Source organism: Gymnodraco acuticeps, unplaced genomic scaffold (assembly GCF_902827175.1).
Source record: "Gymnodraco acuticeps unplaced genomic scaffold, fGymAcu1.1, whole genome shotgun sequence".
NCBI lineage: Eukaryota > Metazoa > Chordata > Actinopteri > Perciformes > Bathydraconidae > Gymnodraco > Gymnodraco acuticeps.
In genome coordinates, this window is record NW_022989820.1 from 84,516 (window position 1) to 101,905 (window position 17,390).

The 17,390-nt window shown below is 41.1% G+C and overlaps 1 protein-coding gene across 3 annotated transcripts; it reads left to right on the forward strand.

Moving 5' to 3' along the window:
- Positions 1 to 6,293: 6,293 nt before the first annotated feature.
- On the forward strand, positions 6,294 to 9,065 carry med18 (mediator of RNA polymerase II transcription, subunit 18 homolog (yeast)). 3 transcript variants are annotated; one of them, XM_034233591.1, is made up of 3 exons: positions 6,294 to 6,723; positions 7,392 to 7,485; positions 8,416 to 9,065. In XM_034233591.1, exons 2-3 carry the CDS (start codon positions 7,413 to 7,415, stop codon positions 8,970 to 8,972), a joined length of 630 nt encoding a protein of 209 aa, XP_034089482.1. In that variant the 5' UTR covers positions 6,294 to 6,723; positions 7,392 to 7,412; the 3' UTR covers positions 8,973 to 9,065. The 3 variants fall into 3 exon arrangements, with proteins under 3 accessions (XP_034089482.1, XP_034089491.1, XP_034089474.1); XM_034233600.1 differs by having other exon boundaries at positions 6,295 to 6,697; positions 7,385 to 7,485; XM_034233583.1 differs by having other exon boundaries at positions 6,304 to 6,722; positions 7,385 to 7,485.
- Positions 9,066 to 17,390: the final 8,325 nt, after the last annotated feature.

The following is a 17,390-nucleotide window of genomic DNA, read 5'->3' on the forward strand; positions in this document are numbered from 1 at the left end:
CTTAAGAACTTGTGGTAAAACATATTTGTATCACTCGTCAAATATAGCAGGAATGAAGAGCGGCTGATTTGAAAAAACAAACGCAGAGACGGCTGAGTGACCGCAGTGCAGAATCGCAGTATAGTTTAAATCTCCTAACAATGTTGTCCATTTTAGACAGAGGCTTATGGTCCGTGTACTTTTTGTCAGTTTGATTTTTCGTTTAAACCAAAAGCCAAAAAACGGGAATACCAGCCTTTTTCCGTTTTTTCGTTTTTGATTTAAAACGAAAAAACGGAAAACCAAAGCCGTTTTTCCGTTGTTGTTGTCTGAATAAAAACACGGATAACGAGAAAACCTGACCAAAAAAAGTCTGTACGTTTTGTTAGTTTGATTTAACGTTTGAACCAAAAAACGAAAATACCAGCCTTTTTTCGTTTTAAATCAAAAACGGGAAACCAAAGCCGTTTTCCTGTTTATGTTGTCTGAATCAAAAAACGGATAACAAGAAGACCTAATAAAAAAAAACGGTCTGATTTTGGTTTTTGATAACAACTTCATTCAATTTTCCGTTTTGTATTGAAGAATGAAGAAAAGCAGTCCGGTGGACCGGAAGTTAAAGAACATATTTCAAAATAAAAGACACGAGGATATGCTGTAAAAGTTAAATCCTGGAACCCAGAAGTCTGACGAGGATAAGTTTATCTCTGCATTCACATGCAGATATGCGTTTATAGAGATCAATACAAGTATGCAAGCACTGTGCATAGCTTTATTTAGCTGACTTCCGGTTTGTACTGTGTCGGTAAATCCAGTGTCCAGCTTGCCGTTGTGTGACAACCATAGACTGGTGACAGCGTCATGTTTGTTGCATACTTATAAGATAAGAACTATCGCCCTACTTTCACCTGCACCCAGCAGCAAGCGGGAGAACGATATATCATACAGTCGACCCCTAAAACAGTTCACACAGTAAATGGAACAGTTGTTAATTTGTCCAACTAGTCTACATTATGAATTTGATGTTTGTCTAAACTGCTAATTTTATTTTTATTTATTTTTTATTTAACCTTTATTTAACCAGATAAAAGCATTGTACGGTGGCCCTGAAGTGCAAGACACCGCAGCATTTCACAAAACGCCATAGCATTTCACAAAACGCCGCAGCATTTCAGAAAACGCCGCAGCATTTCAGAAAACACCACAGCATTTCAGAAAACACCACAGCATTTCACAAAACACTACAGCATTTCACAAAACGCCGCAGCATTTCACAAAACACCACAGCATTTCAGAAAACACCACAGCATTTCACATTGGACGGAAAGGGTATTCCTTAGGGAGAACACTTCTTGTTTGTGATTGGACATAGCCAGCCATAGAAGCACTGCTGTGATTGGTTGTTTTTGCTGCCAGTCAAGAAATGACGCTGCGTGATTGGCCCAACACATCAGCCGTTAGCTGTTAGCACACACTCAGAGCTCACAGTTCCTCATATCTGTTCAGAAACTGGACAAAAGTTAAACACATACAAAACACAGACTGTCTATGTCATTTCGAATACAGTCGCTGCTTTATGTATGTCTGTATGACGTTGTTGTGAGTGTGGACGGAGCAGCTACAGGTTAGTTTAGCCTGATCGATCCGATTCCGATAGGATTTACATGGAGATACCCCAGAATTAAACACAGAATTAATGCTTTATTAATTCATGGTTTTTAAGGGGCTTATCTCCATGTAAATACTATGGTAGACCACCCAATATTCGCATCGCTCTAATCGCTCGAGTTTCACCGCGGCTGTCAGCTGTGTTTGCTCCTGTCATTCAAACAAAAGGCGCTGGAGAAGGGGCGGGGCGTATCTCCAAGTAAATCCTATGGGAGATACCAACTACAACAAAATGAACATATTTGACCGTGCTTTAATTGTAATACACGTTTCAAAGTGATGCCGAAGTAACTACATACTGATAACGGTTAGTAAAAACCATGAATTAACGCTTTGACAAGTCTGCAGATAAGACGGCAGGCGAAAAGCTTTTAAAATGCGTGTTTTCTGAATGGAATCGGATCCATCAGACTAAACTAACCTGTTGCTGCTCCGTCCACACTCACAACAACGTCATACAGACATAAATAAAGCAGCGACTGTATTCGCCATGACATAGACAGTCTGTGGTTTGTACATGTTTAACTTTTGTCCAGTTTCTGAACAGATATGAGGAGCTGTGAGCTCTGAGTGTGTGCTAACGGCTGATGTGTTGGGACATATTTCGCTGTCGGGTGTTGACCAATCACGAAGCCTCATTTCTTGACTGGCAGCAAAAACAACCAATCACAGCAGTGCTTCTCTGGCTGGCTCTGTCCAATCACAAACAATAAGTGTTCTCCCTAAAGGAATACCCTTTCCGTCCAATGTGAAATGCTATGGCGTTTTGTGAAATGCTGCATGGCATTTTGTGAAATGCTGTGGTGTTTAGTGAAATACTGCGGCGTTTTCTGAAATGCTGTGGTGTCTTGCACTTCAGGGCCACCGTAGCATTGAGATAGAATCTCATTTGCAATGCTGACCTGGCCAAGAAGGCAGCAACGTTACACATAACACAAACATATAAAATACAGAGAACATAACTAAGAAAACAAAAGACAAAAAAGCAGTCACTACATTGTGCACATTAGGACAGTAAGAAGCTGACAGCTGAGTTAGAACAGAAAGACATGCAGGCCATAATCACTCGACGCTCAAAAGAGTGTGTGTAAGCCTGTAAGGGTTACATGAACTGAATTGAAACATTGTCCATTAGTTGATTAATAAACAAGACATTCAAGTCAAAGTTTTAGGCATTTTCATTTGTAGCACGCTGTAAATATGGACTATGAATGAACACATGCAATGTGGAAACACACAAATAGGTTTATTCTCAATACTCATAACAGTATCAGACACAATGACCTTACTGAGAGTGAAGATGACATGAACATATAGTATACTGTATGGTAGTGAAGACAAAATACAGTATATTGCATTTACCTCTTCCTCTAACTCTCTCTCCAAAAGTGGCCTCCATTGTTGTGCACAACAAAGTGTTCAAGCTCAGGTTTCTAAGTGATCTAATTGGTTACATGGCTTTGAACATGTGCATTCTGGGTGCAGGGGCTTGATAATTGAGTGTGGTATTTCAGTGGCAGTGTTTTGCAAACAACACACAGGCTGTCGGTTTTGAATAACGTGTCAAATGTAAATAAGAGTGTGTAATTATTTGGTCAATCCAGTGTCCAGCTTGTCGCTGTGTGACAACGTCATGTTTGTTGTGATATACCTACAAGATTGACCTGTAACAAATGTCAGCGATGTAAACAGAAATGTCGACCTACTTTCACCTGCACCCAGTAGCAAGCGGGAGAAATGTTTCAAGTTGTACTTGTGAAGTTACGTCTACAATTAGGAGGGTGAGTAATTAAGCTTTTATTTCTGTAACGTTAAACTTATTGTTTTTCTTCAACAAGTTTGACTACATTGAAAGACAGAGGAGGGACAGTATGTGCATTCTTAATGAACATACTTTGTATTTTAGTGTCAGGGTGTTATGCTACAGGTCCATGAGGACAGGCCCCACAGAGGTCAGGATGAAGTGTTACTGTCTTAGTTACCGTCTGGCTCAACATGTTCCTGGGGATTTGGCTCATTTCAGACAGCCAATAGTCAAACATCAACTTTAATACAACTAGCACAAGGGTACTAGCTACTCCCCAGAAATGGACTGACTGGTCTGTGTGTGCTGCACAGAGGTCACAGTTGTGTTTTGTTCCTGTTCTGTTGTTAAAGAGTCATTTTTCTTCGTTCATAGTATAAAAGTAAATCAATTCATATCAGTATGTATAAGAAGTTGTAAGTATAGAAAACATTTAGGAAAAAATATATGACTTATTTACTCCTTAAAATAGCACAATGTTATTAAACCAAAATGTTACCCTAAAATAAATAATACAAAGCAAACTGAATACGTATTTATTTTGTTTCTCTTCTTACAGGTGGGGCTGAAAGACTCGACCCCCATTGAGCTGGAGCATCATGGCTGCAGGTGTGACGTGTGTTACTCTCCTGCTCCAGTCACATGACTCCCAGTGGGTCCCCAGTACTCAGCTGTACAGAGCAGAGCAGCAGTGGTACAAACCAAGAACTATGGCAAGTCTGAGAATAATGTCATTGTAATTCAAATACTAAAACTACACACGGGATAGTTCTGGTCTTTTGAAGTGGGGTAGTGTGTGGTATATATCCATAATCAGTGTACTACCTACAGTAGTCGTGTGGAGAAACATACAGGAGCCCCGGCACAGCAGAGCCATGTACTGCTGAGGACGTGGGCAAAAGCAACATTTGTTTTCTCCACCAAAAAAGCTATATCAGTTTAAGTGTACATTATTTAATGCTAAAAATAGCGATTTTGTTTTCAGGTGGGCCTTCATTTTTGGGTGGATAAAATAGGTTTTGCTGCTGTGTTTTTAGAAAAATGTGATTATTTGTGGCCTATTACAGCTTTGTGCAATTACCAAGACACAAACTGGTACTTTTGGCACAATTATTAAACTCAAGTTGCCTTTCATCTATTGAACAGATATGGGTTAGCCCTACTAACCCTGCACCCAGAATGCACATGTTAAAATGATATCACTTAGAAACCTGAGCTTGAACACTTTGTTGTGCACAACAATGGAGGCCAATATTGGAGAGAGAGTTAGAGGAAGAGGTAAATGCAATATACTGTATGTTGTCTTCAGTACCATACAGTAACTATGTTCATGTCATCTTCACTCTTAGTAAAGTCATTGTGTCTGATACTGTTATGAGTATTGAGAATAAACCTATTTGTGTGTTTCCACATTGCATGTGTTCATTCATAGTCCATATTTTCAGCCTGCTACAAATAAAAATGCCTAAAAGTTTGACTTGAATATCTTGTTTATTAATCAACTAATGGACAATGTTTCAATTCAGTTCATGTAAGCCTTACACACACATTCCTCTTTTGAGCGTCTAGTGATTATGGCCTGCATGTCTTTATGTTCTAATTCAGCTGTCAGCTTCTTAGCAGTTTAGACAAACATCAAATTCATAATGTAGAGACTAGTTGGACAAAATAATGCTTAACAACTGTTCCATTACTGTGTGAACTGTATGAGATATCGTTCTCCCGCTTGCTGCTGGGTGCAGGTGAAAGTAGGGCGACAGTTCTGTTCACATCGCTGACATTTGTCACAGGTAAATCTTGAAGGTATGCAACAAACATGACGTTGTTCAATGGTTGTCACACAGCGACAAGCTGGACACTGGATTTGCCAACACAGTACAAAACGGAAGTCAAGGAATAAAAGTATGCACAGAGCTTGCATACTTGTATTAATCTCTATAAACGCATATCTGCATGTGAATGCAGAAATAAACGTATCCTCGGAAGCATGGGTGCCGGAAGCAGGGGGGCCAAGGGTCGTCAGACTTATGGGTCTTTTACAGCATTGCCATTATAGCCTTGTGTCTTTTATTTTGAAATATGTTCTTTAACTTCCGGTCAAGCGGACTGCTTTTCTTCATTCTTCAATACAAAACGGAACATTGAATGAAGTTGTTATCAAAAACCAAAATCAGACCGTTTTTATCTTGTTATCCGTTTTTGATTCAGACAACATAAACAGGAAAACGGATTTGGTTTCACGTTTTTTCGTTTTTGATTTAAAACGAAAAAAGGCTGGTATTTTCATTTTTCTCATTTTTTGGTTCAAACGAAAAATCAAACTAACAAAACGTACACTTACCTTTTTTTAATTAGGTTTTCTCGTTATCGGTCTTTTTATTCAGACAACAACAACGGAAAAACGGCTTTGGTTTCCCGTTTTTTCGTTTTAAATAAAAAACGAAAAAACGGAAAAAGGCTGGTATTTCCGTTTTTTGGCTTTTGTTTAAAACGAAAAATCAAACTGACAAAAAGTACACGGACCGCTTATATTTACAGCCCTTAATAACATCCATTTTCTGGGCTCAATCTGTGTCTTGGCCGTTTTCGTTGTGATCGCTAAATTCACCTTATTTCCCTTTGTTTATAATATTATCACCGCTTTGTTTTGAAATCACTTCCGTGAGTTTCGCCCCTCGCTCCAAGGACCATTAGACCATTTAGTAAGGTACAAAGCAAAAAGGCCTCTCAAACGCTCTTCCGTTTACGTGTTTAATAAAGAAAAACAATTGGACGGTAGATACACGGATTGTTAAGAAAACATGTTTTGGTAATAAGTGTTTTCTGAGTCATCATTGATTTACTTTATTTTCTGCCAATATACTGCTCCACAGTCCAGTAGGTGGCGGTAGTGCACTTAGTCGTTGGTTTCCAAACTCCAATCAATCTCTAAAAAGAAGAAGAAAAGAAAAGATTTTCCTTCAATGTTACCCGTGTTCATTCTCTCTCTGATAATAAACGGAGCCGTTTTACTTTAATACACTATTTGTTTCCACAGGTGTATATACCATCCTATTCAAATAACCTAGCTAATAATTTAACCGTATTACGGTTATTTGGATACCACAGCATACCTGATTGTAGCTAAATATTTGTATCTAATTTCGCTAACTGCTAGCTAGCTGGCCGGGTAGCTAATAGCCTTGTGTTGAGGCTTTTCTGCACCGAAGACAAACGCATCAACTTCTACCTGTTTCAACCAACAAGGCAAGAGCTGTTTTGCATTTCTCAGGTAATGAAGCACGCTACTATTTAGAGTGTTTTGCCGTTAGCTGTGAACTAACTAAGTGAATTAGATAGCTAGCTCGCTACATTAAGCTAGCACTGGCTGTAAGATACTTGTAAACAGAGGTGGAAGAAGTGCTCTTATCCTGTACTTTGAGTAGAAGTACAAGAGTGTAGGAATACTTTGTTGTAAGTAAAAGTCCTGCAATCAAAAGGTTACTCAAGTAAAAGTACAGGAGTGTTGATATCAATATATATATATACTTAAATGACCAAAAATGTACTCATTATTATTATTAAATCCAGGCTGAAGACTTTTATTTTTGCTTTGAATTAAACTATTCATATTTTACAGTGCACTCCAACTTTTATTATTCTCTATTTGCTTGTTTTATGTTTATTTTATTCTATTAGCTTTTTAATGACTGTTTTTAAATGCCATTTTATAATGTGATTCTGTTGCTCTATTTCTTACTGCTCTTAATATTTTCCATTTTTGTAAAGCACTTTGAATTGCTTTGTGTTGAAATGTGCTATATTAATAAACGTGCCTTGCCTTAAAGAGCTTCAAATCTTTACAGTACCAAATAAACACCAAACGGTGCATGAAGGCGGTATCAAATAATCCAGACTGTACAAACAAAGCTCATTTAAATCTTCCTCTTACAGATATAATCATCGTTGTGGCTGAGAGAAGATGGAAGCTCCTCCTGTTACATCGATGCCTGTCACCGGGGGCGCCGTCAATATGATGGAGTATCTGCTGCAAGGTAAGCTAGCGTTAGAAACACCCACAGCTAAAGACTTTGTACAAGTACAAAAGTATCATAACATGGAAATACTCAAGTAAAGTACAACTATCTCAAAATGGTACTTAAGTACGGTATTCGAGTAAATGTACTTGGTTACTTCCCATCTCTGTTCATTGTACACAGTGTTGGAAGAAATACTCAGATCCTTTAGATAAGTTGAAATACTCCACTACAAGTAGAATATCCTGATTACAAAATGTTAAAGCATCAAAATATACTTGTAAACAAATAGTAGAAGTACTCATTCTGCCCAATAGCCAGACAATTATGAAGTACATAATCTAATAAATGAATTTATAGTATCAACAGTAAAAGCACTTGTTATGCTGAATGGATCTTTTCTCAGTATTATATTATTATGGTCTTGTTTTTATACATTTAAGAGCATTTAAGTATTATAGTCTGTCAATGTGGACCATATTTAGAAACTTGAAATACTGTGTGGATTAGTAGTACAGTACTGCATTATACCATATCAGCATATCATATGTTTTATATGTAAAGAAGTAACGAGTACCTTTGAGTGTTAATAGAAATGTAGTGGAGTAAAAGTATGATGTTAGCCTCTGAATTGTAGAAGCATAAAGTATCATACCACTGGTTTTACAACACTGCTTTGGTTATGTGTGTTTTTAAAGGAATGAAAATATAAATCGTAAATTCTTGTTTTTAAGAAAACAGACACATTTATATGACTATAATACATAACAAATATTGTATGTGTGTATTCCTATTACTGAGAACAGTTATGTGGCATTCAGACATGTGAGAAATTAAAGTTTAAAAACCAACACTAAGTGCCATTTTATGGATGTTTGTATTATATGTTATTTACAATATATATTGCAACAACAAATATATCTGTTTCTCTAATCTTTACTAAAACAGGCAGTGTGTTAGACCAGGCCCTGGAAAGCCTCTTGCATCGCCTCCGCGGCCTGTCTGACAACATGGATCCCGAGACCTTTACAGATCACGAACTGGTTTATCTTCTGAAAGGCCAACAAGGGAACCCTTTCATTCTGCGTGCCCGGCGCTCCCTCTCCCACCCCACCTCCCCATGGCACCTACGCTACCTCGGCCAACCAGAAGTGGGAGACAAGAGCCGCCACGCTCTGGTGCGCAACTGTGTCGACGTGGCCGCCTCTCACAGCCTGCCCGAGTTCCTCAACGAGATGGGCTTTCGCATGGACCACGAGTTTACGGCCAACGGACACATATTCCGCAAAGGTGTTATGAAAATTGTGGTTAGCAAGCTGTCACGCATCCTGGTACCGGGGAACACGGAGAACACAGAACGTCTATCGCTCTCATACCTGGTGGAGCTGAGTGTGCTGGCTCCAGCCGGACAGGACACCGTTTCAGAGGACATGCGCAGCTTTGCAGAGCAACTCAAACCTCTGGTGCACCTGGAGAAGATTGACCCCAGCAAACAGAGACACTGATGAGGAACATTAAGTCATCTCTAACTACCATGAACACATATATTTTTTATTTTTGTACTCAAATTAAATACATAAACTTTGATATAATGGTTACCCTTCTAGTCATTTTGTTGTGAAGAAAATATTATTACTACAATCCATCATTTTCACAGACGTTTTGACATGGTTATCATATCACTAATTCATGATTAATAATGCATGATTTTGGTTAAATGTTTAGGTAGTTTGTTTACATTTGAAGACGTGTTGTAGATCCCCACAGTGGTGTTTACAAAAGATACAAAAGTGATAAGTTTGGGAACAAATGTCATTAGTCAGAAAAATAACACCTAATGGACAAATGATATTTATTTAATAATGGTACATCTTTGACATAACATACAGTCATAGAGGCACCTGACATTTTAATTTGTTTAAATGGTTAAAGTTCTTTAATACATTATTTCATAAAAAAGAGAAAATAATGGGTTTATTTATCTCCATAAAGCACCTTTAAGACATACCACATATATCAGCTTTGATTTATTGCTATGTTTAACCCTTATGTTTTTAAATCACAGGCTGACTAGCGTATTGTGAACACATTCATTATAACCCACTAGGGGTCTCTCTTGCTCTTCGTGTAACTGGCCATCTTTCCATCTGAACATAACCTCAGATCATCTATAAGAGCCCTGGTTGCCATGGAAATAATTAGCTGTGAGATCTGCACATCTTTTCCCACCACTCTAATTAGCTTTCTCAATTGCTTAATGATACATAGACCTGTAAAAGCCTTCCTTTCTTCCCCCTGAACAAAAGCATTGATTTTCCCTCTCTTCCCCTCTCATTTCTACTGTTAACCCATTAGTGCCTCTTTCATGGCAACTTGAGCTGGGACTATTACATGTGAAAGCACTACCGCTGCCTTCAGGTTCTCTGCTCATGCTCCATTCCAAAATGGCTTGTACACAAGTGTGTAAACATTATGGCCAATCTACAGACACTGATGTAACTGATGCACATCCTGTCAGTTATGATAATAATGTGGGCAATAAGACATGAGTGCTTCTAATAATACCTCAACAGGAAGATGCATTTGCAGCGGTTGCGATGTAAAGTGACCGTGTGCGTGTCTGAAGCGCTCGAGGGCAGGGTGCTGTCTCTACGTGTTGACCTACCTGCAAATCAAGGCTGAGGAGGACAAACTCGCTGAGGTGGAAAGGTGAGTTGACACTGCTTCCAAATACATTTCGTGCACCTTGATAACTTCCCTTTGGATTATTTGACATCCTTATATTGAAGGGGGATTCTTTTAAATGCTTGTGTTTGGGAAGAAGCTCATGTTGCACCACATTTTTGTATCACACAAAAACTGCCCGTCAATGGAAGCCGATTATCTGATGGAGACAGTTTTATGTTCCAACATCCAGAAGCAGACTGTCCCTTAGGTCTAAAGCATGATGTTTCAGCTCTGAGCGAATTATGTATTAAAGAAGCAGATGCCTCCTTGCCCAAGGCTTTATATGTCCAGCATGGATACACTACAGTCTGCTGGCTTTCTTCCACTTCAACTTGTGTTTAGCACAGTGCTCTTTGGTGATGAGCTGGACTCCCACTGCACCTCCACTCCATCGCCTGGAGAGCAGAGGCAACGCTAGGCTAATCAGAGTCTTGGCATCAGGCCTTCTTGGCTATTGTGGATGTAGCCAACCACTGACTTCCACAAGTGAGGGATTTAACTTGTTGCACCGGGGCATAATGCTATATTCTGCATGGTTTATTTTAAAGAAACTGAGACAGTATTTTGACGCATTAAGGCGAAACATCTTGATATGAATATGGAGTCACAAGGGGTTAGAGTTACAGTATGTGACTGATCATGAAACTGATTACTTTTCGTTCTGGGATTGTTCGGAGAGAGATGTGTTGAATGCAGAATCTTAAGGTCATTGCTCTTTTGAATTCTTGTAGTCTAAAGCATTTCTACTTAATACAAATCTATATAATGGGGCTGACAATGAATCACATTTTTATAAAAAAACCTCTTTAGGGAGTAGTCAATTGCAACTCGCACGGAGCAAATATGTTAAATACCAATTTGTATGATGTATTGTGGCGCTTCAGAGATATCCGGCATAATAATCATACTCTACAGACTTCACCTAACTTGCGTGTTTCATACAGATCCATTCGACAAATCCAGTACAACTGTATTGTACTAGTCTCTTCCATGTTTTTCACACTAGCCAATACCGTGATTTGTATTGAATGGGTTGGGATTGTATTGTATCAGCACTGTCCACTCACCTTTACTCTCTTTGAAGCACCTCTGACATTCAGTTTATTATAATGCAATTATGCTCGCTGCACTTTTAAGTGTGAGAGCAGTGCACATTGATTTTCCTCTTTGGGCAATTCAGTCGTTCTGGCTCTTTAACTGTTAAATAAAAATTAATTGTCTACAGCAGATAGTGGTTGTTAATTATATTTTGTTAGACCTCTGAAATGGGGAGAAGCGCCATTACCTGCACATGCTTGTACTTTCCATTCCATAACACAGTCCTAATTAAAAAACTCTTGGCACCAATATTGTCTTTGATGCCTCTAAACATAATGCTCATAGTTGGCAGCACTCATGCCAAGATGCCACAGAAAGCTAGCTCTCGCAGGAAGTCCTTAAGTCATCTCACTTTGGGCCGCTGCCACCAAGGGTTGAAATCCAGCTTGGTTCACTCAGGAACGTCCCCGATACTTGGATTTGAGCCCTCTCCTTCATGTGTCATTGGGAGTCCGTATGCTTGTTAGACAGTGTGGGTTGTTTGCTGAGAGGGGAGGTCAACCGAGGGGAGGAGAACCAGGGGGAAGTGTTTTCCCAAACAGGCATCGTTCTCCCAAGGGTGTTCTTGTGGCTTCTCCAGCTTCCTCTCGTCCTAATCCCCCTGGGCACGATGGTTGCAGGGAAACATTGCACAACATCATGAGGTTGCGGGGGATGTCTGGAGTGACAGGGGGCCAAGGATAGAGGATGGTCCTTGCTAAATAAACGTATCTAAGTGAAGGAAATTCCAGAGACGTTTTTCCGGGTACGGGCACAGAACTCTGCCTTGTTGTTGATGTGGTGCTCTGCATTGCTTGTGGCTGGCAGAGGTGATTACTGCTGTGCAGAACATGCTGTTCCAGGATCAGCCACTCAGCCTGAAGCCAGCCAGGCTGCCTCTGGAATGTCTGGTATGGGGACAGCGTAGCAGTCCGCCTGGAGGGGACCGAACACATATGTAGTTTGTAAAGCTGTCTGGCCCTCCCTCCTCTCTGTCCTTCTGAGTTCCTCTGAGTCTTGTTTTGAAATCCTAGTTCTACTTTGAGCCTCTAAATCTGATCTTTTGTCTTCATAACTAGTTTTCTTTCACTTTGTGTGTAATCAAGATGCATTGTGTGGTCCTTTGTCAACAAATCTGTCCCTTTGTGTTAGAGACTCAAGGATATATTTGTGACGCATGTGAGGTACATGATAAAAATGGTTTCTCGTTAATCAAAATTATAGTTGCAATAGTGCTTGAAGACACAGACAAACTATTAGCAACATGACATTTTACCCATCTGATCCCACTGTGTCATGACACACTATGACACATCCTCCCGCATTTAAAAGCGTGCTATTTTGAAAACACATTTCTCAACATCAGTCATGTCTGAGTGCACGCAGTTGTGGCTATGTTGTGCAACTTTTAAGTACAGCTTCCGTCCATGCAGTCTTTACACAGAGAGGGCGGGGTCCTCAGGTAATTTTGACTATACCTTGCTGCAAAGGTGCTTGTTTTGATGGTGCTCATGAACTGTGCATGTGTGCCTCTAAAAATATTAGATTGTAGGAGTAAAATATGTTGAGAACTTTCTTTATTGTCTGACTGCACAGAATGAACACTGTATTTCAATTTATTCAGCTGTTGAATATTTTGACTGCAGTCATACCAACATGTCCCCATAGGTCATACTGATTACCCAGAGGTGGTTAAAATGCCTGTATAGAGCGGTTGCCTATAACTTCCAAATATTATCAGAAAGTGTAGCTCTGTGTGCAGTGTTTACTAGAGGCCCATGAATAAGTACTAATATCCTCACAGCAACCATCAAAATAACAGGTGTGAATGTGCATAAAAATGTGAAGCAGACTGTTGCTGTAAGTGAGCTCAGCAAACCTTCTGCATGAAGGTGAAAAGTGAGGGGCAGTGTAAGGCTTCCATCCTCATTTTCTTTTACATAAAAAAAATCTCGGCATGTACGAGGGAAATAAAGAGCCAATGGGATTCGAGCACCTGTGACAGTGTGCCCGCCCTGCTGTCAGATTTGGGGAGAGAGTGGGATGGAGAGCGGAATCCCCCTCGGTCAGTTTTGAGCACATGGGTCAGAGGAGGGTGTCTCTGGCGTCGAGGCTTGGCAAATGCGATTTGGGATGTGCAAGTTTTTTACGCCTCCCCACTTTGGCTTGAGTGTGGACCCGAGATGATCTTTCAATCTGGCCTCTGAAAAACTCCAATTCACCTCACTCCTCTCAGATTAAAATCTAGAGTTACATAATCTCTCGTAATCTGAACTAAATCTGTCTAATCGGCAATAGGAAATGATACCGGCTAAGGTATGCCCACACATAATCAGCAGTGAAACCTGCTGCGCGGAGTGAGTTCTCCCTGAGGACATTTGGACGCTGCGCACGTTGCCCGGGACAATTTGTTACGCACAAAGGCAGATCAGACGGTGTATTTTTTTAAAGACAAAAAAAAACATTGTCAAGTTTATGTAGGAATTTCCCCTTTGTGTCATTTTCACATTGCCTTGTTTTTATCTCCGCTGGATTTGGAGGGCTGGCACTCAAAGCGCCGGGTGACGCTCTGCCAGAAAGATCATCATGCAGAGTTTTGATTAAGAATTTGAGGTTTGCTCTCTCGGTTCACATCAGAGATTGTGGAGAGGGAGAAGGAGGGGGGAGTAGAGTTACAGAGAGAGAGAGAGAGATGGAAAGAGGACTTCGCTGTGATCATGTTCGGAGAGTATTGATTTCGTGAGCGCACTCCAATTGGCAGCATCTCCACTACAGCGCCGGCGCGTCATCCTCGGTTCACATCGACGGAACGAGTTGTAAGCAAATGAGAACATGTGTGGGATCTGAGAGAGTGAGAAAAGGCAAGGGGGGATAGGGGAGCAAGAGGAGGTGTGATAAAGCACTATTTTATCAACCTGACAAGTGGATACGAAATGTGATCGCTGGACTATATTTTTCTTTATATTTTCAGACTGGGGATTTATCGATTCGTCACATGCGCACGCCTCTTCATTATAATTGCAGACAGTTGGGTGCTGTTCAGGCTGAATGGACTTGAATGTGTAGCTGCCAGCCTAATCCGTGCAGACTGGAAGATTTAATAATTCACGGTAATCACGCATTATCGCCTCAGTGGATGCACTCAACACAGCTCTGGTGATTTCTCCCTCTCTTTCCCCATTCCCCCTGTTGTCTCGTGGAGGATTTATCGACGACTGCTTGGCAAATATGCCGCTTATCTGAAATATCATCTGTTGCTGCAACTGGATTGAAAAGCCCCCATGACTGGCTGTGACACGCGTTTCTGATAGACTGCCTCGAGATGGATTGTTAAATAAGAAGCATTTTATTCCCCTTTTTTACTTCAGGTAAAATGGACGAGAAATTATTATTACTTTTATTACTTCTCTTATCTCTACACGCGAAGCAGTGATTCTGCTTGTATTCATCATGATCCTTTTACTCCGTTGGATTGCCTTTTATTGATTCAGAGTGTAAGCTCAATACATTACAAGACGAATTTCAACGTGAAGTGAAAGCCTGCTGAGGACAGTTGGATACGGGGATCGTGGAGGTATTCCCTCCCTTGTTCTTCATTTGATTTATTCCGATTTAAACTGAAGGGTAAATGTTGATGATGGGGGACGACGAATTGGACGCTCATCAGGTTGATTCGGATTTCGAGCCGCAAAGCCGGACTCACTCGTGCACCTGGCCGCTGCCTTGCCCGGAGGACTTCCCCGGAGGACACGAGGTCAGCGGGGGTCTTCCACTGGTCAACATCAAGGTGGAACCAGAGGACGTCCCGGCTTGCATAGCGGGGCTCGTAGGCGGAACACCGGGAGAGCTGACGCATCCAGCCGGTGCCCCGGCACCCACAGGCGCGACGCACCCATGCCTGGCCGGCGCGGCGCTGGATGTGACCGGACCGCTGCGCAAAGCCAAATCCTCGCGGCGGAACGCGTGGGGGAACCAGTCCTACGCTGATCTCATTACCCGCGCCATTGAGAGCACCCTAGAAAAGAGACTCACGCTGTCACAGATATACGACTGGATGGTCCGTTATGTGCCCTATTTCAAGGATAAGGGCGACAGTAATAGCTCAGCTGGCTGGAAGGTAAGGAGTAAAAACACATGACGTGGATTTGATGGGTTAATCACAGAGTGTCTAGTGATATTATCGTGTGTTATTACTATTCGATAATCCATTGTGATTTGATTCACCCCTTTGCCATACACATGTCACCATGGGATTCAGTGTCGGTTACGCATGAATGGTGCCATGCGTTATCTTGTCTTAGTTCATTAATGCCGTCAGTCATTATAGATCATCGATGGCAGAATGTAATAGACTGGACTGTAGTCACTTGCTGTGCGTGTGTAACAAGGCTTTGCTCATCTCAGATCAGCTCATGATGGGCAACAGCGTCCGTTGTAGTGCATGCAATCCTTACACCATAGCAGCACAGCTTTTGTAATGATTAATTTCCATATCTGCTGCGAATAAATGAGGCAGTTATAGAACCAACTATTGAATGTACATTTAACACACATATTCGTATCAGTTTAAAAACACATCAGCAGTGGCACACTTAGCAGTAGGAGGTCACAGGTCTGCTGTCCACAATGTATATTCAGAAGGGTGTTCAATTGACCACGCACGGTCCACCACCGCTGTCTGGCTGAGAGCCTAGAATAACCTCCTGGACATTTGCCCATGTTATCAGCCTCTGCTCCAAGCCTCATCGTGTTCCTATTCATTATGGCCATCTGAGGACAGGGAGAAGGGGCAGGAAGATCAGCAGGGCAGTGCATGTCCTCATGTTGCACCTTTGCTGATCTGAGACCTTCAGGTCTCCACAGTAGCTCTGTGCACATGCATCGTCTGTCATCAGAACCTTGTTTGTTTTGACCAAAGCAAGACCACAAAACCGGACTTCACAGTAATGTTAATGCTGATAGCGAAATTAAATACTTACTTCCTGAGTTATATAGTTGGCTGATCACATGATTTTCACCTTCTCAGAACTATTAAATATCATAGATCAAAGACCAAAATAATGGCATCTTTCCAACAACATGAATTCAGATTTTTGGCTTTCCATAGACATCATGTTAAAACTTGTTGCTGTTACAAACATACTTTATCTCACTGCTTGGCATTGAGCCCTAATCTCAAGCACTTGACTGACACATTTTAATCCTGAACTCTCCTAAGGTGCGCCTCCAGGTCTGTTTCATTAGCCCAGCAGTTGCACCAAGAGTCAACCACATGGCCACTTTATCTTAAGTGCCAAAGTCCTAGTTCGCTATTTATGAAACTGCAAATTAGGGGGGGGGCGTTAAGCGTGGCAGCCTGAGGTCCGGGGCTATTTCAGGCCACAGGCGAGACATGGGGCCCATTCCAGGTAATGACGGGGCATTAGGTATAAGTCGTTCAAAGCAGGCAGCCATAATGTCAGTAACAGGACTGACCTGGTTTTGGGTAGAGACGAAATTGTGATGTAAACATACACTTAGGAGTCACATGTGTAGCTTGCTTACAGGAACCAAACAAATAGCATATGGAAATGTGCACCCATCAGCAGCATGCCTGCATGTCCATTGAAAGCCTCATTTCTGATGCAACTGCCTACCTTGGCTCTTGCAATAAATGTGATCAACTTTTAATTGAACTTGGTTCATCAAATGAGAAACCCGCTTTCATTCTCAGGACTTTGAATACATAATGAAGCCCTGAAGACTTTTTTTAGTTGTGACCGAAATGTACATGCTTTTCATGAAGCTTGGTAGGAGTAGAGGGCGTGGACACACAAACATCTCTTTTATGAGAGATGTTGGATAGCATGTAAAGTCAGCTAATAAAAGCAAGTTTGACGAGGTTCATAAAAACACATGTTCAGATTCAATCCATGATCCCAGGACCCTAAATCCCCCCATCTTCCCCCAACACGGGTGCTCTACTCATACATGTCATTTAACAATCACATCAGGCTATTAGATTTGACAGCAGCCTTTGGGAGTGGGAGAAAACATTACTTGAATCATTCACTCCATTTTCATCTCAATCAGAAATATCACGCACGAGCAAAGCATTTGATGCAAAGCAGTATGTTTTT

Coding starts and splice junctions, on each gene's coding strand:
- med18 (XM_034233591.1), top strand. CDS start 7,413: ATGGAAGCTCCTCCTGTTACATCGATGCCTGTCACCGGGGGCGCCGTC. Junction 7,486..8,415: donor GATGGAGTATCTGCTGCAAG/GTAAGCTAGCGT, acceptor TTACTAAAACAG/GCAGTGTGTTAGACCAGGCC.